Source organism: Falco peregrinus, chromosome 9 (genome assembly GCF_023634155.1).
Source record: "Falco peregrinus isolate bFalPer1 chromosome 9, bFalPer1.pri, whole genome shotgun sequence".
NCBI lineage: Eukaryota > Metazoa > Chordata > Aves > Falconiformes > Falconidae > Falco > Falco peregrinus.
Genome location: NC_073729.1, coordinates 28,263,358 through 28,289,754, shown reverse-complemented (window position 1 = coordinate 28,289,754; position 26,397 = coordinate 28,263,358). Strand labels below are relative to the sequence as shown.

The 26,397-nt window shown below is 45.4% G+C and overlaps 1 protein-coding gene across 1 annotated transcript; it reads left to right on the top strand.

Moving 5' to 3' along the window:
• The first annotated feature begins 266 nt into the window (after positions 1 to 266).
• Positions 267 to 7,864, top strand: PCK1 (phosphoenolpyruvate carboxykinase 1). Its single transcript, XM_005243823.3, has 10 exons — positions 267 to 425; positions 618 to 892; positions 2,260 to 2,441; positions 3,014 to 3,217; positions 3,535 to 3,722; positions 4,665 to 4,827; positions 4,958 to 5,182; positions 5,273 to 5,404; positions 6,109 to 6,204; positions 6,794 to 7,864. Exons 2-10 carry the CDS (start codon positions 669 to 671, stop codon positions 7,246 to 7,248), a joined length of 1,869 nt encoding a protein of 622 aa, XP_005243880.1. The 5' UTR covers positions 267 to 425; positions 618 to 668; the 3' UTR covers positions 7,249 to 7,864.
• The last annotated feature ends 18,533 nt before the right edge of the window (positions 7,865 to 26,397 follow it).

Sequence of the window (26,397 nt, the reverse complement as noted above, 5' to 3'; positions counted from 1 at the left end):
CCTTTCCCACACACTGAGAAGTTGTGACGTTTTAGGTTTCAAAGCCAAACTGGATCAAAGTTTGGTTAAACTCCTAAATTTTGTAACCACTTCAAAACAGCAAACCTGGGGGCTAAGAATCACCGCTTTCAGCATTCATTAATCAAACCTGTTAAATGATTACCTTGTCAGGGCTGCTTTGTTGAAAACTCTGTATGATGACAGTGTCGGTGGCACTGTCCCAAGACACATCCAGTGCTGACGTAAAGGACAAGCCTCTCTGGCCTCACCTAGTGGGATGGACACTACCACGAAGAATATTTAAGGAAGAAGGATGCTTCCTTGAAAAGCACTGATTGCAAAGACACTCCAAAGGAAGTGAAACGGGATCAACTGAAAACTACCGCAAAATCCTCTCTGACATCCAACTCAATCTTATAAAGACAGTAAGTAGAATGGCCTCTTTTTTCCAGCTTGAAATTACCGCTGATCCAAGTTCTCTATATTGATTTTAAATCAGAAGTACATGATTAAGTCTATTACAGATTCTACCTTTGCATTATACATTGTTAGAAAGGCTTGTTGACACTGGGTAGAATGTCATAGTATGCTAACACACCCAATATATTTGATTTTAGATTGTGATCAGTATTTCAAAGCCATCAACAAGATCCACTACGGGTTCAGTAATGCCCCCCCAGTTGAAAGCAGAGGTAAACGTCATGCCCAAGGTTGTCCAGGGAGATTTGCAGAGCCTGCCTCCAGAAGCAAGGGATTTCATTGAAAGTAATGCCAAGCTGTGCCAGCCTGAGAGCATTCATATCTGCGATGGCTCAGAAGAAGAAAACAAAAAAATTCTGGATATCATGGTAGAACAAGGCATGGTCAAGAAGCTGAGCAAGTATGAAAACTGGTGAGTAGCCTGAAAGAAGCCAAGTATCATCTCAGACTTGCAATATGCATTTTCTGCCCTGTTTATTTTTAAAACTGCTTATAAACCTTTAATATTTGCTTTCCATGAACATTTTGGCACTGTAGCTTACATAGGTGAAATGCTGAGGAAAAGCAAACTTTTTCTTCTAAAAATTAACTTAGAGCATATTATTCAATTGGACTATCAACTGTACATTGTCTCTATTGATTAGTTACATCAGGGAACTGAAATAATGTCATGAGACTTATGTAACTAATCATTAGCAATGGCTAAATATTATTTAGAAAATACATCCTTTGAAGAATTCTACTATTTTAGTCAATTAGTTTATTCATCAAATACTTTTTTGTGGCATTCAAATAGCTCTGTGGGTGTTCAAATATTATTCAGTACAGGCATTATTCATATCGTGCCGATGAGCTTTGACTGTAATGTATTCAGCAAATACTTTTTTCAAATATTTCATCATCTCTCCCAGCTAATCCAACATGAAAGGAGAATATTAACAACAAGTACATACTCAGGAATTACGTGCCGACCAAGAGATCTTTATGGAAGAAATCTGCAAAGACTTTTGAATAACTAAGTGCAGGAATTTGGCAATCTGTTTGCAGACTATTTGGGAGAGAAAAGGGCAAGATTCACCAGATAAATTATTCATTGTTAATTATATGCTTAGCTGTAGCGATGATGGTTATGACAGCCCAACTAGAACATTTTTATACTTGTGCAAAATTTCTATGCACAGAGGTGAAAATGTAAAACAATCCTCTATTGTAAATAGATGGTAAAAATTCTTTAGAGGGGAAAAAGAATCCCCTTTAATAGGCTTCCCTTTTTATGATCATGCTTATACTCAGTATTCCTTTTGCAGTGCCTCTAACTTAAAGGACTATGCCAACCCACTAAGCTGGATTCTGATCCCACAGGCACTTATACCAACACTTACAGTACTTGCTTGGCACCCACTTCGCTTGAGGCATCATTTTGTGGTCCCTATGCAAAACAACTTCACACTGATGAGAATGAGAATTAAATGAGATTAACTTTTCCCTGGAAGTTAGCAACAGAAAATAAGACTGAGATAAGAGCCAGAGAAGTATTAACATGTAACCAGAATTTCCTAGGCCTTATAATTTTTTATTCATAAGGGAAAGTCTTGAAACAATTCATATGAGACAATGTATCTGACTGATTTTTGAGATTGCCTGTTACATTGGCTCTGTCACCATAGTTTTGGCCTTACAAAGCATTGAACCCTTTCATGCTAAACAAGTCCCACAGAAGGGTAAAAAGTGCTATATTGATTATTAAGGTCTAATTTCCTGATTTTTGGTGAAATGCAGCTGGCTGGCTCTCACTGATCCAAGAGATGTGGCAAGAATTGAGAGCAGAACTGTTATCATCACTCAAGAACAGAGAGATACCACCCCAATCCCTAAAATTGGAACTAGCCAGCTGGGCTGCTGGATGTCTGAAGAAGATTTTGAGAAAGCTTTCAATACCAGGTTCCCAGGCTGCATGCAAGGTGGGCAAGAAAAGGACTCTTGACATTGAACTTCCAGGATTTCACAGACACTACTACTAGTTACTGTAATCTTTAAAGAAAGATTTTAGCTGAAGGTTTAGGTTTATACTCCTGAATTAGTCACATTGTTGGTTTCATCCAGATTTTTAACCATAGATCCAAAAGCAAGGATAGTCCTCAGTCTCTTTCCAGCACTCTTCTCTTCATAAAGAGGGGCAAAGCAAGGTAGGAAAATTTGCGTGACTTTTTTCAGGAAGTCATGTAGCAGATAAGTGAGGTGAGAATGGAGGACCCCCATCCCCAGCAATAATTTCAGGTTCAGTGATTTACACCAACAGAGAACCTGGCCACCACACACCATTACAACTGACTAGACAATTTGTCTGAATAGCTGCTTTCAGTATTTAAGATAAAACTTCTTGCTACACAATTAACAAACAGAAAGCTACAGATCTTTAAAAGTCATCAGAAACACCCACAAGACAAACAGCTTTTTATTAACCTCCATGTTAATAAAGATTTCAAAAGTTCCTTGTTTTGCTCTGTCACATCTTGCTACTCCTGTTTTCCAGGACGTACAATGTATGTCATCCCCTTCAGCATGGGGCCTATTGGGTCTCCTTTGTCCAAGATTGGGATTGAGCTGACAGATTCACCGTATGTAGTGGCCAGCATGAGGATCATGACACGGATGGGAACAGCTGCTTTGAAAGCCCTGAGCAATGGGGAGTTTGTAAAATGCCTTCACTCGGTTGGATGTCCTCTACCACTCAAAGGTAAGAGACATTAAAAATTCTCACCCTGGGAATTCCCAGAGGCATGTTTCAGAGCAGACTGTGTTCTCAGCACATGGGAGACACTCACCATAGAAGACCAAGGTGGTGCGTGTAACAGGACTAGGTTCAGAACTTAATTAAAGGAATCAAAGCTCAATGAGAGTTTCATGGAAAGGAGATTATTATCCCTAGTACTTACCAGGGGATTTCCTTTGAAGCATCTGGTATGGGTTGCCATCAGAGGCTCAGTGCTGATGAAACAGTGTGATCCAGCATGGAAATTGCTGCATTCATGAGTACAACATTCTGTTCTGCAGAACCATTAATCAACAACTGGCCATGCAACCCGGAGTTAACGCTGATTGCTCATCTCCCAGATCGCAGAGAGATCATTTCATTTGGCAGTGGTTATGGAGGAAACTCCTTACTGGGGAAAAAATGCTTTGCACTCAGAATTGCCAGCAGAATCGCCAAAGAGGAGGGCTGGCTAGCTGAGCACATGCTGGTAAGAGCTATTAAATCATGTGTGTTTGAACAGCCATTAAGCCTTAAGTCAGCTCAACATAAATACATCACATCTTGCTGTTAATGAAATTAGTCTCATATGGATAGTCCTGTAACATTAGATCTGAATTTATCACGTCAGGCTTATGAGATATAGGAAAGTGCCTGCAAGGTTAAATATCAAACATTTTAAAATAATACCTGTAAAATCAGAAACCAGGAAAGGTTTGGAACTGCTGACACTGACTACTTGTAGGCAGACCCATGTATTTGAGCACAGTCTAATCAACATCACTGGGCATCCACATTGCCCCTACAAGTTTAATAGCAAAAAATTGATGTAAATTTTGAAAAATGTCTTTCATATTATAAAGAAGTCTATGCACTCAAAAATCTGAAAATACTAGATTTTCTAAATGAGTTCTACTTTGTACCCTTCCTGCCTTTACCTTCTGCTGTCATTTAAACATTCTACTACCATAAAATACTACTGAAAAAAATTAATTTCTAAGTGTCTAAAAGAACAGTCTCAGAAGAAATATCATCTATGGATCCTGAGAAGTGCAGAAGTATCCATACATGAAATGCTTTCACTTCAATCTAGTTATGCAGCCAAAAAAATATTGCCTGGTTTTCTTGTAGTCTCACCTATATACAGTCTACTTTCATTAGCAATAAATAAATAAATAAATGTTTGAGTTACATACTTACCTGACATTTTTTTAAAAATGTAAGAACTATTCTAAGGGCAAGAAGAGTAGACTTTTTGATTAGTAAAGTACAGTTTGGGTTATTTCTCAACTGTATTATGTGGTGCTTCTTCTGTAGGAACAAATTTGCATAATTAAATATTTTATCATTACCACTTGCTGGGAGACAATCTTCAAAATAAGAACTGCAAGAAAAAAGACCATGTTTAACAGTTGCATTAATTTTTCAATAGATCCTGGGCATTACCAATCCAGAAGGTAAAAAGAAGTACTTTGCTGCAGCATTCCCTAGTGCATGTGGAAAAACTAACTTGGCCATGATGAATCCAAGCCTGCCAGGATGGAAGATTGAGTGTGTAGGGGATGATATTGCCTGGATGAAGTTTGATGAACAAGGTATAGAAATGAAATTGGATTGTTTTACAGTCCAGGATAGGTTGCTTTTAGGTGCAGCAAGACATGCTACAAAATTCCGGGTAGAATTAAACCAGTTTGGTTTACTTATATTTCGTCATTTAACTTCCAGGCAACTTAATGGCAATCAATCCAGAAAATGGCTTTTTTGGTGTTGCCCCTGGAACCTCAGTCAAAACAAACCCCAATGCTATTAAAACCATATTCAAGAACACCATCTTTACCAATGTAGCAGAAACCAGTGATGGAGGTGTCTATTGGGAAGGCATTGATGAGATACTACCACCAGGAATAACACTGACTTCGTGGAAGAACAAGGACTGGACTCCAGATAACGGTAATCTGGTTCACACCACAGTCTCTTGGCTTTCTCTGCTGAATTCAAGTTAATTCTGCCATTATGACCTTTTTCTTGTATTCTGCACAGGAGAACCTTGTGCTCATCCCAATTCACGATTCTGCACTCCAGCCAGCCAGTGCCCCATCATTGACCCAGCATGGGAATCACCCCAAGGTGTGCCCATTGAAGGGATAATATTTGGAGGCCGCAGACCTGCTGGTAAGAGACGCAGCAGCCACATAGCAAGGGTGAAGTGCTGACCGCAGAAGGGTTGGAACACAACTGGGCATAGACACAAGTTTTGCTTTCACAGCTGCAAAAGCAAGGAAATAGCCGTGTTAGTCTAACTTTTCCATGTTAGCCTTTGACACACATGCTTAACAGCCGCTGATATTTCAAAGTCTGAACGGTTCGATGTTAACAAAACCCCAGGACCCACTAACCTGGGTAATACATAGACACATAGCAAACTGCTATACTTATCTCTATGTGCTTGCAGTTTAACTAGTTCAGATAAGAGGCGATTAGAGAAATGAACCAGTTGTTGACAGTTTACAGAAAAGGAAGTAGAATAAATTGATCCATTAAAGGTCACCTAAAGGTGGAAAAGAAATAGATGTAATGCTAGGTCTGAGTCTAATATCATGACCACAGGACTAGACTATTTCAAGTCAAATCTGCTGGGGATTTGAAGTCCCAGATATCTCCTACTGAGGAACTCAACATGGATTTGTTCAGTAATCAGTAGCCAGTTTTGAAAACATTAATATAAACTTCTTTGCTGTAAGAGGGTAGGAAATGAACTGATTAAAAAAACAGGAAAAATTAGAATACATTTTACAGTAACATGCATTTGGCACTATCTCAGGTAACAAAACTTGTTATAAAAATGTTTCTGGACCTCTAATTACTGATCTTTACAGGTGTGCCTCTTGTATATGAGGCCTTTAACTGGCAGCATGGAGTATTTATAGGAGCAGCTATGAGATCTGAAGCAACTGCAGCTGCTGAGCACAAAGGTAAATCAAAATTTAATCTGCCTACCTGTATTAAAAGCAATCCTCTCTGGAGTGCCTCCTCTGTCCTCCCCCCCTGCTCTTTCACATTTCAGTCTTGGCAGCTAATTTTGCAACCTATGCATTTTCACAATAGAAAATATTTGTACTGGAATTAAAAGCCAAATTCTCTATAAAAGTCAAATTAAGCAAAATAATCCCCTAGGTGGCAAGCATACAGAACAGGATGCAGGCATGGGGTTGCCAAAAGCCTTGATATGGAGTTCTCATTACAGTCTGTGATAAACAAACTCAAATTTTCTTTTCTGTTAGAGCTCAACATAAATATGGGAATGATTACATCCAGCTCTTAAGGATCTTCATTTAAGCTACTTGACCTGAGATTTAAGAAATCTAGTTTCCACTGATTCCAAAAAATAATTTGTCCCTTTTTTTGTACATCAAGGATAACGCATGTGTTGTTTTTTAAAGCTCTTTGGTTCAGATACAGAAGAGCAGCTAAGGAACTATGGGTACTAAGTTCTGGGAGGATCTGAATCTTTGTGCTTTAGAATAAATGTACTATTACCTTATCCATTTGTGTTTTGAACAGGCAAAATCATTATGCATGATCCATTTGCCATGAGACCTTTCTTTGGGTACAACTTTGGCAAATACTTAGCCCACTGGCTCAGCATGGCACATCGTCCAGCTGCAAAACTACCAAGGATCTTTCATGTTAACTGGTTCCGGAAAGACAGCCAAGGGAAATTCCTGTGGCCTGGCTACGGAGAGAATTCCCGTGTGCTGGAGTGGATGTTCAACAGAATTGAAGGGAAAGCCTCAGCCAAACCAACTGCAATAGGTTACATCCCTGCTGAAACTGCTTTGGACTTGAAGGGTTTAGAAGATGTCAACTTGACTGAGCTGTTCGATATCTCCAAAGAGTTCTGGGAAAAGGAGGTAGAAGAAATCAAACAATACTTTGAAGTGCAAGTTAATGCTGACCTTCCTTACGAAATAGAAAGGGAAATGCTTGCCTTAGAGATGAGGATAAAACAGTTGTAGCTGATCAAAACCACAATTATTTATCAATCCACATATACTAAGACAGGACAAGCGCATTTTACCAAATCACTACTGGAAGCATAACAGCACACTGATGGGCAGGGGTTTATAATGAAAGCAGGTCTTAGTTTAGTTAGAATATAGTTATGGGCATTCGAGAAATAACTCCAGACCTGATGATTTATAACTACATCCATACTTGTGAATAGGTGAGCAGCTGTGGGAACGTATGTGCACGTGGTCTTCAAACCCTGATCTGTCACTTACATGCATATATAGCTGTGATGTAAATTTGCCTAGTTCTGCATACACAATACAAACCAATTCAGCCTTCAAGGTGCAGCACACTGTTTCCATCATTCAAACCTCTAGCATCTCAGGCTCCACAGGAAAGAAGAAAATGAGATGCTGTATATATATTACCTAAACATATTTCATGGCTTAAATATTTTTTAGAAAAATGAAGTCTTAATTTTTATCAGAGTGAAAGATGACTTTGTATTACTAATGCGTATTTAAGATATTGCTATTATATGACTCATGTTCCTGTGATTTCCAGATGTTTTGAACGGCTTGTTCTTTAAACTATTGAAATAAATGTTTATACAAAATATGACCTAATTTCCAGTATTCTTACTGTTTATAAACTATATGCATAAAATTTGAGTCTCCTGTCAATAACACAGCACAGGAAGAATTTAACATGTGGAAGTTAGATGTTGACTAGCATTGATCTGCTACTCCTAAGCCAACTAGTTTAAGCCCTATACTGTCTTTTCAACTTCTATTCAAGCCAAAGGAATGATCCAGAATTTACAATACCATCTGCGAGCAGTCACCCAGCTAGTGATGTGCTCTCCATAACTGGGTATTGTTAGTTACTTCAGGCATTTATAAAATAAACTAAACTCTAGGAAAGCCCCATATTAGGGCCTTGCTCATTTGCAAAAGTCATAGGTTTTGTCTCTTGTTCCACAGTTCCTTGGCTTTTGCCAGAATAACTAGTGGAGTTGTTGAAGTAAAGGCAGTTTGGGAAGAGTTTTCTGGATTTGTTGAGATGCCTAATGCCTTAGAGCTCAATGAAAACAAGGGCAGGAGCCTGTGTTGGCTTCCTTGTTAATCTGAGACACTAAAACCATCCCATGTTCTCTCAATTAAAAGTGTCCTTTACATGCTTCCAACTGGAAGGTATCCTGCTTTTTCACTTTGGATGCTTGATCTCCCAAAATATATTGCAAATATTTGCTTAGCAAAAAGAAAATCACTTACATTGTGTAATAAGCCTTTTTATAGATCCCATGTCTTTGCAAAACAAACAGTACCAGGGCTGGTCAACAGATGCCCTTCCAAGTTTGCTAGGAGAGGTCACATAGCCTGAAAAGCCTCTACCTCCTGACTCCATGTTTAGGACTTAACACAAACATAATCAACTCTCAAGTGAATAATACAGCATTAGTTGATACATCACATAAAAAACCCAGACAATAGAAAGCTGTGACAAAAGCAGAGGAGAGCAGTGCAGCCTCTGTAGAGATGATCATCAGTTTACCTCCTTGCTGGTCAAAAACCACATCTGCACAGATGCAGGTCTCCTATAGGACCATTATTAGCCTGTGTACTCGAGTGGGGTCCAAATTAAATTAAAAACAAGGTGGAAGGCAGTAAAGGAGTCAGAGGAAGTGAGCCAAGAGACTAGTATATGCACTCCTCAGATTCAAGGACTATTATCATGTGTATAAAATAAAGTTGTTTATAAACTATTTCTATAAATAGTTGATGAAAGGCATGGGCCATTCCTAAACTGATATGACAATATTGGACATGGTATTTGAATAAGTCTAAGGAAGAACAGAGAGATTAAAGAAAATCCAGCATACTAGTATTGGAGAGTTATGGCCAGTTACAGTCTCAGAATTTTTTAGTGGCCTCATGAGAGGATCCCAGTGCCGAGCAGTGCAAACATGTTCCAAGCACATTTTGAAATGCTGCCTAGGAGATGTACAGAAGCTTGGGGCTTTCCAGGGCTCTGAGTAGCTCCAGTATGCTGTTCTGCCTTCTCAAACAAAGCCAGGCTCAATATTCTGAATATCACAAAAGGAACAATTTGTACTTCCGTGCTAGAAGAACCTGTGCCAAATGCCCAAGCCCAGCAGGCATATGGACATGGGAGAACCAAGGGACCCTTGTCCCATAAAATGCTGCTCAATGAGGAGATAGGCACCACTACTGTGGGGCAATGTAACTGTGATCTTAGCGCACACACCCAACCAGCGAGATGGGTGTTGTAAGGTGCTAACTGCCTTGAGCACACCTTACCCCAGCCCAGAACACTAGATTTTATATTCTGACGAACCCTTGCTTTCTCCTCCTCGCCCCGAGAGGCTGGCAGCCTTTCCTTCCCCCGACCACCACTACCCTCGGGGCTCTACTTCGGGTATTCTTTCCATGTAACACAACGCAACTCATGGAAAGTGGCTATCACGAGCACTTCTGGCAAAAATACTTAAACCATTTGCGGTTCTCCCACTCCACACATTTTAACCACGTGCGCCTTTTCAAACATTGCTCAGAGACCAACGGGCAGGCAAATCGTTCCGGAAACTACAGAAAATGGAGGAAAAATACTGCTGTACTGTTAAGGTGGAGAACAAGAAAATAACTTTTTGCATGAGTCACTCAACAGCTCCTTTGTATGTAAATATATCCGCAAACCATCAGCATCTATGGGGAGTACAATTTACATTTTGAATGATCAAAATGTTTAGTATTGGCAGAGAAAATGTTTAAAAAGAGAGAAGGTGGTGGTTTAAAATTTAGAAACTTAGTCAACCGTGCCAGATTATGATCTCAACTTCTCTCCCTCCAACAAATACTATGCTCCATAAAAACAAAATGAATTAGAACAAAATGCTTTTAAATTGAAATTTGGAAGTTCCCCTGATTTTCAAAAGAAAGAGGGGAAAGCAACAAATGCAATAAATTTCAACAAATTAGTAGAGAAATATAAAGCTTGGCTTATTAAATGTGATTCAGAGAAGGGAAGCACAGGGAAGACTAACACATGAAGTGCACGGAGCCATAACATTTGCAACAGCTGTGTTTTGAAATGCACTTGGTATTCTGGGAAGTGAGAAACAAAATACTTGTTAAAACCCTCGTGGATGTACCAGTGGATGAAGACAGACAAAATCAAAATCACAGTTTAACTATTAATGCTATTGAAGATAGGGTCTCCGATACCTCGTTTGGGCCACGATTCACTGAACAAGACAACACAGTGATGGATGCACCATGTCGAGGGGAGGCTGTGCTCAACTCCCTTAAAGTTAGCACAGTCCCTCTAAGTGACCTTTATCTACTTGGGCTGAAAGTCTGGCTTCAGTGCCAAGTCCTCCTATTAGCACAGATAAAGCCATGGAGCCCAGGCACAGACCTTAGTCCAATCTTTGCACAGGTTGAGGAAGCCTCCAAGCCTGATGCCATACTTTTGACTCATTTCTAATGTTTCAAGGTCAAATTTAGACTGTATTTTGTCTTGTTCCTTCAAATCCCTTTCTCAGATGTCAGTCTCAGTAGTAATTAGCTTGAGTATATAAGATATTCACACACCTGTATTCTGTCAACATGAGGAAGGTTAAACCAAATAAATAAATAAAACTACAAAGCAACATCCAGCTTGCTGCAGAACTTTTATTGCAAAAAGGTGAAACCCAACTTCAGATCTCTCACAGTTGTGTGATGATAGGGCTATTTTCAGGGAAAGAAGTAAAATTCAGAGAAATAGCATTTGTGCTTTGGGAAATAACTGTTTTCCAAAAACCTTGGCTACCATAGTAACGTGATTTATTCCATACTTGCTGCAGTATAGTCAATTAGCTCCCTAACTGAAAGACAATTATTGTAACTAGAGATTTACCTGGTTGGAAGACTACTGAAATGCTGCTTATGAATGGCAAAGCAGAGCACTCTAAATTCCAAGTTAGTAATCCTTGTTGTTGATCATGGAGGACATCTCCAGCAGCGGTTTAACCTCAGCAATGCAAAAGGGCACATTTGTCAAATGGGTGCTGGCAAACACCAGTCACCAAGATTCCAAAACACATCCTGCCACATCTGTGAATCTGTATACAAAACAGCTAGATGGAAAAAAAGAAAAAAGCAAGCCATTGTATGCCTTTACTGCACTTTACAGCCATCAAGGATATAACTTTTGGTTGCAAAACTTTAACAGAGAAGGATTTTGTGAGCAAATTGCGGAAATCCACATATGTTAATACGCAAAATTCAGGCTGCATCCGATTCTTGCAAACACAAACATCGTTATGGTGCCTTTGTTGCAAAAGACTGTGCAGAAGACCTCTGAGCTGAACCTACCCAGCACCCTTTGCTACCATCAGTGACATTGGTCACCTTGCAATTAATTTCGCTCCTCTTTATATTAGCAACATTGGACTTGCTGTGGCTTTTGTCCAGTGTAAGTGTGACCAGATGAAGGTTCTGAGATTATCTGACTTCAGCTTTCGTTCAAGCTGATAAGCTGCTAGCAGAACTTTTTCTAACACACATCTCAGAAAAGTTCTTTGTGTCTTCTTTGAAAATTTCAGATACTGGCCCATTGGAAAAGAAAAAAACCATCTGTTTTCATCCTCGCAAAGGAATATCTCAAAGTTTTTGTGCCATTTCTTGCAGCCTCAAGGCTTTTATTCAGCTAAAAAATATCCATTTGTAAAACTGCTGTGGTTTGGGGAGGGGTGTTGGGGTTTTGGGGGTTTAGGATTTTTTTTTCTCCTGTTTTTGTTGTTGGGGTGGTGGGGCGTTGGAGGTTGTTCGTTTTGTAAACCAAGCTACTGGTCTGTTCTTTTTCTTGTAAAGCATCACAGTGCTGGTTGAGATGGGAACAGTCCCTCCCAGAAATTTGATCCTGACAAACAGCTATTCTCCAGAACAAACCAAGTTCACCCTCCATGGGAAATAGCTTCTAGGCTCACAGTTAACAGATCTTACCCCTGCTCTGTATAGTTCTGGGGGCTTTAACAGTCTGAAGTCTTCCTCATCACCTCATCAGTGAAATCCTAGGAAGGCCCTGCCACCATGCTGAAGGGCTGGCACAGCAACAGCACGTGTACACAAATGCTATCTCAGCTATAAATGCGAAGAGCACAACAAAACCTCCTTTTATTCACCAGAAACCATCACTATATTTATCTGTGTCTTCCTGAATGGATCAGAAACTTCCTGTGGCATTCTGGAGCTCCAGATCCTGAGAACAGCTATGAATAGCAGCTTTAAATTTAACCAAGGTTGGAAAGAGTGAAACCTAAATGCTACAAGATGATGCCAGTTCAGCTGGCTCAGAAGCCAACAGAGCCTTGCTTGCAAGTGGCATGGAGATAAATTCCAGCCCACAGGGCAAACGTCACCATCAGTATCCAGTAACACTGCAGGAGTGGTATGACTTTGCATGACTTATGCACCACTAAGCCTAGAGCAGTACAACTCTCCCAGGAGTTATTCTGGCTGGCAAAAGACAGAAGCGTGGTGAGATCCAAGTGAACCTTCTGGAGGTGACAGTGCATTGCACTCTCATTGAGCAGTTTGACTCCTATGTTCCTTTTCCTATAGCTCGTTCAAGTGTGACCAGGTTAAGGTGTGTCTGAACTTTTGTTCCACCTCAGTCACTGAGTAGCAAGTTCATGAAGAGCCACATGGCAGTGGAGCTGGATGGCAGAGCTCCCGCTGGCTTCAGCGGTGACAAGATGAATCTGTGGGTTCTTTGCTGAGGTTTGTTTTTGTACATTTGATCTGGTTTTGCCTTTCAGTTAGGAATGCTACCAACAGTTCTTGAAGCTCCAGAGGTAGCCAGTAGGGGGAAAAAAAAGCTTCTATAAATTTAACTAGGACAGCAGTTGGGAGAGCGGAGGGGAGGCTGTCCGAGAACTGTGGGTTGACTGGTGGTCTTAAAGTAAAAAAACTACAATACCCTTCTGAGACTTGTAAGTAGAAGCAGGCCTCCGGATTCTGTGGAGTTTATTTGGTCTTTATTCTAATAAGACAGAAATCTGGCTCCATTTCATCCTAGTTATCTACACTCAGGCACCCCTCCACCCTTGCAGATTAGCAGTGATAATGCATCTGGTACCTGCCCCAGCAATAACAGATCTATGTGGAGAAGATTACAATAAATTGTTTGGACTTCTGCCCAGTCCTAGAAGTCCCACCAACCATTTCCAAAAGTCCCATCATTTTTTATGGCTTGTCTCTCAAGAAGGCTGCTGAAAGCTACATGAAGGAGAGACTTTAAAAAGATTTTTGCAGACATTTATTTCTGGCCAAATTATGATTGCTTGGAGGAAAAAGAAGCCACCATACAAATCTTGTTAGAGACTTCAGCAGGAACTCACAAACCCATGCAGAACTGAGATAAGCTAAAAAAAGCAATAGCATCCAGGAAGGAAAGACAGACCAGCCAGCCAAATACAACTCTAATTCCAACCCGTGACAGACCCCTGGGGCAGCTCCAAAGCCACTTAGCACAAGCATGGAGCTGGGCCAGGAGGAGATGCTGGCACCAGAAGAGCAGCTCTAGCAGGTCCAGACTGCAATTTGGTGAGTTGCTGATGGGGACAGACCCAGACAGGCTTGTTACCCCCCGTACTGTGAACGCACAGCACCCCACCTCCGAAACCCTCCAAGTCAGATAGCTCCAGCGACACTGTGATCCCTGAGCTCCCTGTACAGCAGAGCATGCACCGTGTGCGTGCATAGGAAAACGGAGTAACAGCACATCTGTTAACAACACAAAAACATGCTGGCAATGCTCGGTGCGGCTTGGCAGAGGAACTATATCAACTGTCTGCAGTCCAAGGTCTAAAGGCCAATCTGCCTTCAGAGACGCCTGCAACTTCAAGGAACTGTGTCCTGGAGTGAAATTGGTGCCTCTGCAGCACATGGCCTGCACTGGGTCCCTGACACATGCCAAGTGAGCGCTGTACCCGCTTTGTGCCACACAGGAGGTGAATTACCCAGGGGAACTAGGAGAGAAAAAAAGCATGCAAAGCATCTTGAGACACTAAAGGCTAATCCTTGTGCCTCTCAGACTCCCCCAGCAGACCTCACCAGAGGGACTGCTCTGCCAGCACAGGCAGAGTATGTGGGACACCAGCACAGGACTACCAGGTGCAGGAACTGGAAGATGTTTTTGCAGAGATATGGTGCCTAGAGCCGCCAGGAAGCTGACTGTACCGATTAGTCTTGTGCAGGACTGCTGACAGCTGTCTGGCCTGGGGGTCCCCAAGCAGTGCTGTAAGAGAAAGGTAAAGGAGGGGGGCTGATACTCAGGCACCAGACTGTTTCTAACAACGACAGCTAGAAAACTCGCCACAGAAGGTGTCACACTACTGCAGTATCTCCAAACAAGCATCTCTCTCCCATATAGCTATACCCTTAGGAACTAGAAGCTGGAAGCTGCTTCTGTTCCTGTTGCTGGAGAGCAGCTCCCAACCTCCCGGTCCAGGTGAATGTGTTTGCTGGATGCTGTCCCTGCTGCAGATGCAGCGGGAAGCCCAGGGAAGGCATCTGTTCCCAAGACATTTATGATGGTGCTGGTTTTTTTGAACCATGAATTTTAACAGAAACCATGTTGCACCTTAAATGTCACTGCTAGGCAGAAGGAAAGTCATGAATCTTCAGCAATCATCCCAACATTATGATCTCAAACAGAAAATGAATATACATTGGAAGAAACACTACAGCTGTGACTGCCTCGGTGAAGCCATTAACAAACACAGTGTAACACATTGAAGCGCAGTCAGCCCTGTCTGGGGGGTGCTGGGTCTTTCTCCCATCCTTCTCTCCCCATCGTTCTGCTTATTGTTTGCTTCATTGTTAATCCCACCCAATTTAAAAATAGGAAATTGATTTCTTATGTATCCATTACAAACCAAATCATTTCTTTATTACAGCAAGGATCATATTTCATAAGCAAGTCATGGAAAATTAAAAGCATGCCTGTTGCTTTGATGAAATAATGGAGAGAAACGCTGGAGGGGAAGGCACAGACAGCTGGGGGCTGTCATGCAACCAGTGGTGCAAGTTAACTCTTTGTAGGCATCCAAGGCTCACACAGCTGCCAGTTTTCCTCCCCAGAACTTCTGGATATAGTGCTAAGTACTCCCTGATCACTAAACCTCAAAAGCATCTAAGAGAGTGAACGCAGCCCCTCCGAACAAAGCAGGTCAGTGATTTTGGTGGCTGGAGGTTCTGTTGTTATCAGAAGGTTTGTAGCCTGCCTGTGTGCAGAACTAGACACCTCTCAATATTAACACTACTGAAATTAGGTGACTGACAGCAGACACAACACAGGGACACATATTACCAAAGTCCTTGTAGCATAAATATTTCCAGACTATATTTCCTTGGACATATTAGACTATTGTGCTTTGCTGCCAGGTAGTGGGATTTACACTGAAGGGGAACCACACTTGCCTGGAGAGATACTGAGTGTACATTGCACGCAGGTTATGTCAGCCCAGCAGGCGCCCCAGCCAGATCAACAACTAGTTAGCAGTGTACTGTGACTGGGGGTAGATTATAAATTAAAACAAAATCCATTGTGTGTACTGCTGAGGATTTATGGACTGCTCTATGAACCTCCCTGTGGAGCAGACAGGACACAGATCCTCTGAAAAGTAATCCAGATAAATCCTGCAGCTTTCAGGACATTGCAACATCCAACTCAAAGTTCATTGACTACTTCATTAACATGCTGATCTCTAGGAATTACAGCCAAACAAAATCTCTTCAACTTCCCTATCAGAAGCAAAAAGATCAGCTAGTTATCATGGTGTGGAACATTTTTATAATGTACTATCTATAGATGTATCCATATAAAAATACCATGTCTGAGGACAAAGAATAAGCAAAGCTATTGCAACAGACCGCAAGCAGAGACTCTACGAGAGTGAAGGGTAGGTAGCAGAAGAAATCATTTCAGAGCAGTAATCCACGTCTAGCCTGTTCATGTCTCTGAGCACACCCATTTGAGCAAGAAACTATTTGCCTTCTATATGCCTTGCTTCTGACAGAAACCTATCACTTCTTCAGGGTAAGAGTCTCCCATTTCAAAAAAAAGCACCCATGTTACAGTATATTGCAAGTCTGCGTTACTCTCAAAGTCTGCCATGGCTCAGGGACTTACTTTTCTTCTTTCTGGAAGTTAGGGCCAGAGAGATTATCCTACTAAAGTAATCCTTATGCTAGTTAAGAGGACTGCAAACACAGCCACCTTAGCTAATCCTTCCCCTGCTCGGGGAGGAGGCCAGCCAGCAAGCAGCAGGCATTTGCCAGTTCACTGCAAAGAGCTTCCTAACAAGCGAGCCAAAGAAAGTCCTCTTAAAACTCTTTATGGTCCTTCTGCACTGGTGATTCTCAGAATGGGAAAACAAGTTTCGTAATTCAGTGGGAGTGAAGGAAACTGGCTCCTTCCAGGAACATCCTGCATCATCTCACCAGCCCCCACCTCCAAAGGGCTTGTGTAAAGCTGTGTCACTGGGAGAGCTGCTATGTTGAACCAACTTATTTATGCAATAAAAAGCCCAAGAAACAGTCCACGGAAACCACTGCAAGTTAGCACCTAGCAGCTCCAAGGTCAGCTAAAATGGCCAAAGCTCTCAGCCTCTGTAAAGTTCTCCTAGATAAGAGGCGTTTCAATTCCCTGTTAGGGGAGGTGGTTTACGTTGTTTCTGGTCTGCCATGTTGCTCCCTCATCCAGCTCTGCCAGAAACTTAGTCCTCTGTAGCTTCTATCAGCATTTTAATGATTATCAAATACATTACAGAATTCTTTTCAAGAAGTTTCTTCTTTGGAAAATATCCTCCTAACAAGTTCTAACAAGTATTTATTTTGATGATAGATTTGATAAGACAGTCAACCAAAAAAATCAGAAACATAGAAACATTCATTCACACTTGCACAACAGAGCCAACTCACCACGCTAATATTTTAATGGAACCACTGGATGTTTTCATTAGCTACGTTTGCCAGTATGACAGCAACAATAACTCCCAGACAGCAGTAGAGACAAGACACAGTAATTAGGTCAAACCTTCGGGATAGAGCTGTCATCACTAAACGTAAATGTAAGTTACCCTTCCACTGCCCATGCTCTGTAAGATGTGCTATTGCACTGGGCTGCCAAAGCAGGATAAAGAACTGGAAGAAACGAGGGTCATTCTGCCTTCTCTGTTCTTCACAATTACCCCGTGTTTAATTGATCTTGATTAATTATTTAAGGTAAACGGACCTTTCCTGACCTAATGGCAACATGTAAACTGATTAACTTTACAAAGCCAGCAAAGTGATCTGCACAGAGAGATCAGCTCTTGTAATGCATTATTTAGGCCAAGTTATTCTGCGTCACCACCAACGATGTGCTGCCAAGCACAAGGCAGTGATCACAAAGGCGCGAGGCAGTTACCCTTGGGGTGAGGGTTAGACTCCCCCATCCCCTTAGCACCAGTGGAAAGGGTGAGGGAAGGGGAATATGAGGAAGAGGAGTAGGAGAGACTGTCTTGTGCTACATAGTAGCATGTGGTGCCTCTGGGGGCTGCATCCATATGGGTTTGGGGGAAGGAAGGAAAAGGCGACAACCACTTGCAGGGTGGGACGAGGGCTGGGAGCACGCATGGAGCTTGAGGGAGACACAGAGCAGTGATGAGGAATGAGGTGCTGTCAAAGGCAGGTTTGAGCAGCCCAGTGGGACCAGCCTGCAGTTCAGCAAGCAGAGCCAGACGCTGCTGCCAGCACTGCCCAACCCTGAGAAGCAAATGCAAACTGGCCCTTTGTCTGGCTCTGTTTTGGCAGTCCTGTCACGATCTCCCATGTGTAACATCACTAGGGGTTACAGGGCAAAAAAGTTTATTTTGTGCAGATAATGCTTATCTTTGCTAGAAATCAAACCTAGATAAAAGCTTTCCAAGAGATCTTGCTTGGATCTGGGTCTGAGCTATGCAGTGGGAGCAGCAGTGCCCTATCCAGGCTGATAAGCAATGTGGTAAAATTGATTCCTGGAGTAACTTAGGCATATCAGAAGAAAGTGATTTGTTTAGATATCTACAGTATTCCCCATCTCTCCTGGGCAATCACTAAGGCAGGTACACAGATAAATGAGAAGAAAACACTCCTCACTGCTCTGGCTTCAGGGGAGAAGGAGATAAGGCTGATAAGGCAGTAAGTGAAATTCTCCTCCAGACTCCTATGCAAATATATACTTGGGCAAAGGCTGCTCAGCTACAGCAGAAATACTGCTTTGGTGGTTTGAAATAACAGCACCCCAGGCACAAACAGGACAATAACCTCCCATCTCCATCAAAAGCTCCTCGTCCAGAGAACTTATGGTCAAAACAGGCGAGACAGAGCAGCTGGGAGGACAAAGAGGCACCGAGAGACCCCCTTGGAGGCACAGGGACGGGTGGGAGACCCAGCAGGAGGCGGATCTTTAGACACAATCCAATGCCACCACCTCTGTGTGAGGGTGAGGATGCTGTTGGCTTACAAAATACAGAGGCAAAACAGATGCAGGCACCAGAAACCACCAGTGAGGTCCCCATCACTGCAGGCTGAAGGAGACAACACCCATCAGAACTGTCCCATGCTGCTGCCACCAGCCAGGACAAGAAGTTCAGGAGACAGGAGCATCAACAACCCACAGGATGGACTAACCCCCATCAGCTGTGCACAGAATCCCCAAATCCTTCAATCAGTGAGAACTTTCTTAATGATCTGGCCATGCCACCAGAGGCTTGAAACCACCTCCCTCCTTTCTAAACAAAGGTTCATAAATTCTTATAAGCCATATTACAAGAATTTGATAGAGGCTTTCTGCCAAATTGCTGAGACTTCAGGGGAAGTCTTCATCTCCCCCCCACCCCCAGTTTCTTTCACATCCCAGCAATTCCTCCCCTGTATTTATTTCTACTCTGTTTTCTACCTCTGGGACCTGAGCAAACCATCAAACCTGGATTAAACGTGCCACAAAAGAATTCAAGCCTTGACATGGCCTAAATATTGGTTTCCAATGAAACAAAACAAAAGGCTAGGATGAAATAACTATTTCAGCAGCTTGTGCAGCCATGTAAATAGATGTTGCCAAGGGAGACTGAAGAGAGATAAGACTCCACCACCCTTCTGGAGCTCACAGAGGAAGCGTTCAGATCCAAACCCCATTTCCCAGCAGTGTTCACCACTCTGGCTTCAGCTGAAATGGTGGATAAGTCACATTTTAAAAGATTTTTTTTTTTTTTAAAAAAATCATGCTTCCCAGCTGGGCACCAGGAAGGCATTTCCTCTCAGGGCAGGTTTCATTTCCAAGCCATAGGACATCTGCAGTCTCCTGCCATGAAGAAGGGACTGAGCAGACCACAGGACTGACCTAGGCCAGCAGCAAGAACAAGAGCACAGAGTGTTTGTTTTTATTGAAAGATATGTATTTCTTTGGAGAAAAAAAAAAGTTGTATCTTTCACTGGCAACCCCCAGACCTACCAGGCTGCCTCACTCCAGCTACTCCAAAGCTGGAAACCAGGCAGAGGGAGCTAGCAAGGCTGGAAGAGCAGAGCCCCATGTCCTGCAGTGCTGGGGACATGCTGAGGGGCCACAGGCTACACCTGGGGGTGTCCAGGTTGAACATCAAAATAGTTTCTCCTGGAGGGTTGTTGCAATGCAGTGGGGCTGAGGAGTCTCTGTCCCTGGATGTTTCTAGAGCGAGACACAGCTGACCCAAATCAGCCCTGGCAACAGCTCAGAGACCACACTAGAGTCCTCTTGAGATCCCCCTCACCCAACACTTCCATGAACATGAAGTGAATCAGTGCAAAAGGAGGTGAATACAAGACCAACACACAAATATGGCCAACAGGTACAGAAAAGAGGCAGCTCTAAAATAAGTGGATTTATCCCTGTGTGTTAATTAACACACCCTGATAAAGCCTAGCTACGCTTTTGTTTTAATTAAGAGAAGGGGACGCTGGGCAGCTCCCCCATCAGCTTCTCTATCCCAGGGACACCCACAGCAGGCAAAAACACTCAGGAATGCAGCTCCAGCTCACCTGCTGGCGTAACATGTTTGTTCTCCAACGTGTTAGATTCCTGCTTGCAGCCGGCTGGATTGACTGTACTTTGGCCCAGGAACATTTCACCTGCATGTATGAACCCGGCGCTACAGCCACCAGGGTAAACATTGTATTTTTAGAGGGCAACGCACACACCACTAAGTAAACCGATGGACAGACCAACTTTATTTGTATTCAGCCTTGGTGGCATATTGCCAGGACAGACTGCAGTAGTTGTACAGAAATCACAGGGATTGTGCTGGCCTGGGGGGGCTTCGCTGTGCAAGGAGGGGGCTGGCTGAGCAGTTATGGGGAGGCTGGATGTCCAAAGCTTTGCAGTGGTCAAGGCCACCAGGCTTGCAGTCTCCCACTCCCACAGAAGCAAAACCAGCTAATTTTTTGTAGTGGTCTGGGTACAGAAGGGACAAGGGAGAAGGGAAGAGGCAGGGCTGCCGGGGGGCTAGGGCTGTGGTCAGCAGGGGCAGGCAGCCCTGGCTGTAAGCACAGTTTGGTTCTTTGGAAGAAGAACTTAACCAGAGCCTGCGAGCACTCAGTCTATACACATAAGACAAATTGGGAAACAGTGTCTAGTCCATGGCATCCTTCTCAGGGTTGTTGCCTGTGGGCAGAGGGGTGGTAACAGACCTCGGTGAGGGCAGCCCCAGAGGAGACAACCCAAATACCGGCACACCACTGCCACAGGTGCATTTGGTGGTACACAAGAGCATGCAGGATTTGAGGAAGGCTGCAAGGAGTCTTGTGCCTCCAGCAGAGACCAAAAGCACCCCATGCTCCAGGGCAGTTGCTCAGGGCTGGGACCAGGACAGCGAGATTAATGCACCAGCTGCCTCGCTGGTCTGGATGTCTCCCAGTTCCCAAACACTGCATTGCCCACATGACACCTTCTGTGCTCCCTGGTGCTAAGGAAGTCAGCCCTTGAGAGCCAGGCTGCTCCCCCCCAACACAGGACCCCATTCACTCCAGCCATGAGGTGGGTGTGACAGACCCCATCCTGCACGAAGCAGCACAAAGTCCCTTCACACGGGGCTGGGTGCCCACCCAGCCAGGACCGGCTGTTGTGCGACCAGAGTGCAGGCTGTCTTGGGTCACTTGATCTCAGTACTGCATGAAAGAAAGCAGGATTTGGGGCTTCTGTAATTGGATATTTTGTTTGTTTTAAAAGTACATCTTGTGTCAGAGTGTTTCAGGTAACCACTGAAGGGAAGTTCAACATTAATGGTGCAAAAAGCGCCCCAATGAATACTCAAGTATGCACCAGCTCAGGAGGAAGCATGCTGCCAGGACTTAGGTTACCCCCTCTCAGCTGAACTGCAGCCCCAGGCCACAAACATGCTTTTAGCACAAACGTCTTTCACAGAAGGCTAAGCTACCCGAGCACACATGCTGAGGACCAATGAGCTAGTTTCTGTGGCTCAGCTAACATTACTGCTAAGCTACAGTGCCTTGCCTGTGCACTGGAGCCCTTCGCTACAATCAATGTTTAACCCCAGCAACCTAAAATGACCCAGCAGAGAGGTGCCTCACATCTGGATACCTGCCAAAGAATTCAGAGCAAGCCTGAATAAACTTCACCCCCAATGGCAAGGTGAAGCTGGCAGCATCTGTATTTGTTCCAGCCAGAGATCTCCCCTCCTCCCCCAGGCACCCTCCCAAGATAAAGCTTTGGTCTCAACTAGGACCAATAGCTCCACTTTATCACATATTGTCCGATTGCTAACATAACACAGTGCTTATCTCTTAATATCCAAACAGAGAGAGCAAGGCAAAATAACCCCTGTTTCTCTACTCACCTTCTATCTTAAAAAGACAAAGTAGCCAGATGTTTCTGTGCACTAAAAAAATATTTTTAAAAATCCAGATGCTCTGAACTGCCACAAATTGCAACTACTCAAACAGATCTGCTGGTCAAAGCACTACTGGAGGAGTGCTAGCTGTGTGTATATTAGATTACTAATTCCCTTTACAAAATGGCTGTCAGCGACCCTCATTTGTCTCAATAAGGTAGTAAAGTAATTGCTGTGATATTGCAAGATAAAGGTACTCGGATGCCCATTCAGTGCTGCACCAGGATTCGGTCCTGAAGGTTAGGGTGCTGAACTCCTGGCCCCATGACAGCAGCTAGACCAAGTCCCAGTTCTAGATGGCAGTCATGCAAACGCCCACCAATAGCACTACGGAGGTGTTTAGACAGTTCATATACAAATTCTGTGCGTGCACACATTTCACAAAAAGCCCTTTTTGCTCCTGCAGACATCTTTTCCAGTAGAGGCGTGAGCTGGTTTCCACAGGAAGCTTTTCAAGCAGAAATATCCAGGGGGAGCAGCTTGGCTTCCCCCTGCACAGACTGGGGCAGGGAGGAACCGCTCTCATCCTGCATTCCAGGGGACAGGCTACCTTGGGGATGGCCCAAAAGCCCCCCTGCCAGGTCAACCCCCGGCAAACACCAGAAGAGCCACAGCCAAGCACAGGACGGGATTCCTGTGTGTGCCCAGGAGCAGAGCACCCAGAGAGCAGGGACAGCCACAGAGATCCCATCACTTCAGAGGAAGGAGCCAGGCAAGCAAGACCTGAACCCAGCTGCTCATGGCCACCCAACAGCAGGGCTCACCCAGAGCCTCCCCATCCCGGGCAGAGCCAGCCCCAGCACCCACTACTCGGCTTCGTGCAGCCACACTCACCCTCCATGCTAGGAAAGGGCCTTCCCACTGCTCCTCAGGCAGCACCTCTGAGCAGCTCCTGCCCCTCAGCTCCTTCTTATAGGGCCTCCCCCACCAGATGTCCCTCATCAGGGTAAGGGGCTGTGTTACCCCCTCCCGGGCTGGCTCTGCTCCCGCTCGCCACAGCTGCTGAGGAAGCAACGGGTCATCCTGGCAGTGATGGGGTGGCGGGGGGGGGGGGGGGGAGGCAGGGAGGCAGCCCCCTTGGAGGCTTCTCCTGTCAGAAAAGGGGGGTAGTCAGGGTGTACATCAGGCACCCTGCCGTGTGCTCCCAAATCCTGTTCAGATAACTTCAGGCATCCTTATCCTTACCCAGCCTGGCTGTGAGTGTCCCCATACTCCATCCCCACCCTCCTCCCGTCCCTTGCTAGGGAAAGTCACGCTGTCAGGCACCCCACGCAGCCGAGCGCCCAGCACCTTTCCCAGGGCAGCCTGCGAAGAGGCTCCTTCGCTCGCCATCTCGTGGTGGCAGCCGGCAGCCTGCCCCGGCCCACGGCCCCACCGCCCACAGCCCCGCATCCCACGGCCCCACCGCCCACAGCCCCGCACCCCACGATTCCACCACCCACAGCCCCACACTCCATGATTCCACCGCCCACAGCCCCGCATCCCACGATTCCACCACCCACAGCCCCGCATCCCACGTCCCCACTGCCCACAGCCCCGCATCCCACGGCCCCACTGCCCACAGCCCCGCACCCCACGATTCCACCACCCACAGCCCCACACTCCATGATTCCACCGCCCACAGCCCCGCATCCCACGATTCCACCACCCACAGCCCCACACTCCATGATTCCACTGCCCACAGCCCCGCATCCCACGATTCCACCACCCACAGCCCCACACTCCATGATTCCACCACCCACAGCCCTGCATCCCACGATTCCACCACCCACAGCCCCGCATCCCACATCCCCACCACCCACAGCCCCGCATCCCACGTCCCCACCACCCACATCCCTGCATCCCACGGCCCCACCACCCACATCCCTGCATCCCACAATTCCACCACCCACATCCCCACATCCCACAATTCCACCACCCACATCCCCACATCCCACGTCCCCACCACCCACAGCCCCGCACCCCATGTTTCCCAGATGGGGCATGCAGTGTGCTGGGGGTGGGGCAGGGGCTGGGGTACTGCTGTGCCAGGGGGTGCTGGGGACCCACAGCACCCGTCTGCACTGGGCACTGCTCAGGTCCCCCCTTACTTGTCCCAAAGCAAGTGTGACCCAGCCCCAGCAGTGTCAGTGGGTTCACACCCATGTAACCAGGACAGAGGTTCAGCTCCCTGCCCACAGGTCTTCTCTGGGGAGTAGCTCACACGCAGGGCTCAGTCATAGCCCAGAAATTTCCCTCGACTTCCATAGGAGACACCCCAGGAGATTAATATGACAGGAGTGATGGTGTGTCGGCCATGCAGAGATTTCACGCTCCCAGTCTTGCAATGGATTTTAGAAGTCTGGCTCTTCATGCCCCCAGCACACCAGGTCTGGGGTGCCCACCCTCAGGGAGCCCAAAACTGCTGTAGGTGTCATGGGCTGGGCCCCCTCACAAGTGCCCGCAGGGGGAAGGGACATGCCACAACAACCCCTCCATGATGGGGGGACCGCCAAGGCAGCAGGTGGGCAGCTTTGCATTGGCACAGCTTTCCACCAGTGTGGTTGCAAAGCTCCAAAAGCAAAGCTTCTGCCTCAAACCCCTTCAGCACGTTTTTTTCCAGGCAGCCAACGCAGGACGCAGCATTGTCCCTTCAGCCCGCGCAGCCCTGGGGCTGGTGGCCGAGCCCCAGCGAGCTCTGCCATGGTGCCACCCTGCACCAGGCTGCTGGGCTGGGCCCTGCACCACCGCTGTGCACACACTCAAATTGCAGGCTCGGCCAAATGGTTTTCATTAAACCTACAAAGGGAAATTCACCCCAGAAAGAGCAGATGCTTGGAAGCTCTTCCAGGCCTGGATACCAAAGCAACGGCTTCTGCAATGTGCCTCCTCAGGCAGAGTCCTCCAGGACTTGCTGTGCAGCCCCAGCCCCTCCTGTGGCATCCCTCACCCTTCCCACCCCTCCAGCACTCCCAGTCCCCCCACCAGACTTACCCTTTTTCTGGTTTTCCCCCCTAATTTGGGATGAACAGCACAAAAGGAGCAATTTTGCTCCCCACCCCCTTCCCGTCCTCCCTCCTCCCATGTCTGGCAGGTCTGTATTATTATTAAGTCACTTGAGATTATGGTTGTCTGAAAGTCAAAGAATGACAGCAAAGAACCAGATGCTGTATGCTGATAAATTACAAGGGCATTATGCAGAGGCAGCTGTACCATATAAAAGCCTAGTTTTTATACCACACCATGATTTTCCATGTGGTATCATATGGTTCCAGCATCTGGGCGTCACCGTCAATGTCTCCCGTATATTTTGCTGAGCACTGTCATTATGATAATGAAGAAATTGCAGCAGACATTAATTGCAGTTCCCGCTGGCTATTGCGAGAACTCGAAGGCATCGGAGTGGGCTGGCAGGGCCTCTCTCATCTCACGAGGGGTTTCTCCACTGTGTTGGCAGCAGACAAGAGGTGTCTGGATGGCTCTGGGTGCTGTGAGCAGCTTCCAAGCCCTGCTCTCCCAGTGGCCAGCCCCAATCGGGACTGGCCGTTGCTGGTCAGCATGCTGGGATGAAGTTGGCAGGTCTCTGTTCAGTTCCCACTACAGGGATTTGTAAATTTGCTTCCCCTGCTTGGTTTTCTCATTAGTCTTAGCAGAGAGGCGATGGAATGCATGTGGGAAGGAGGTCCCCTTGTCCCTTCCTCCCTGTCCCTCTCCCAGGCAGCACGCACATCGAAGGGAGGCACCATGGAGGAGCAGGGCTGAAGCTCACAGCTCTTGGTCCGTGTCTGGCCTTACAGCAGCTAATGAATTCAGAGCCTGGAGGGAAGGCAAAAAGGATTTTTAAAAGTTCATTCTCCATCTCTCTGTTGTGCATTTAGGGCTGCCAAGGCCCTGAGCTAGATCTGCCACAGCACGAGCTGCCCCAGGGCTGGCAGCGCTGCAGCGAGGGGCTCCCCAGCAGCACAAACCTCCGGCTGCAGGGGTGGGCTTGTGGTGGCAGCAGCTTGGTTGCTCATGGTGGGGAGGTTGGGGTCTTGCTCAAAAATGTGGCTGTAACATGCACAGATATCTGGGGATCTACTGGCGGGACAAAAGTCTTCATTTTACTAATTAGTTCTGAGTTCAGCAACATTCAAATTATGGTCTTCTTGTGGCTTAAATATCAAGGCTCAGCTGTATATCTCTATGCAGGACTGGCCTT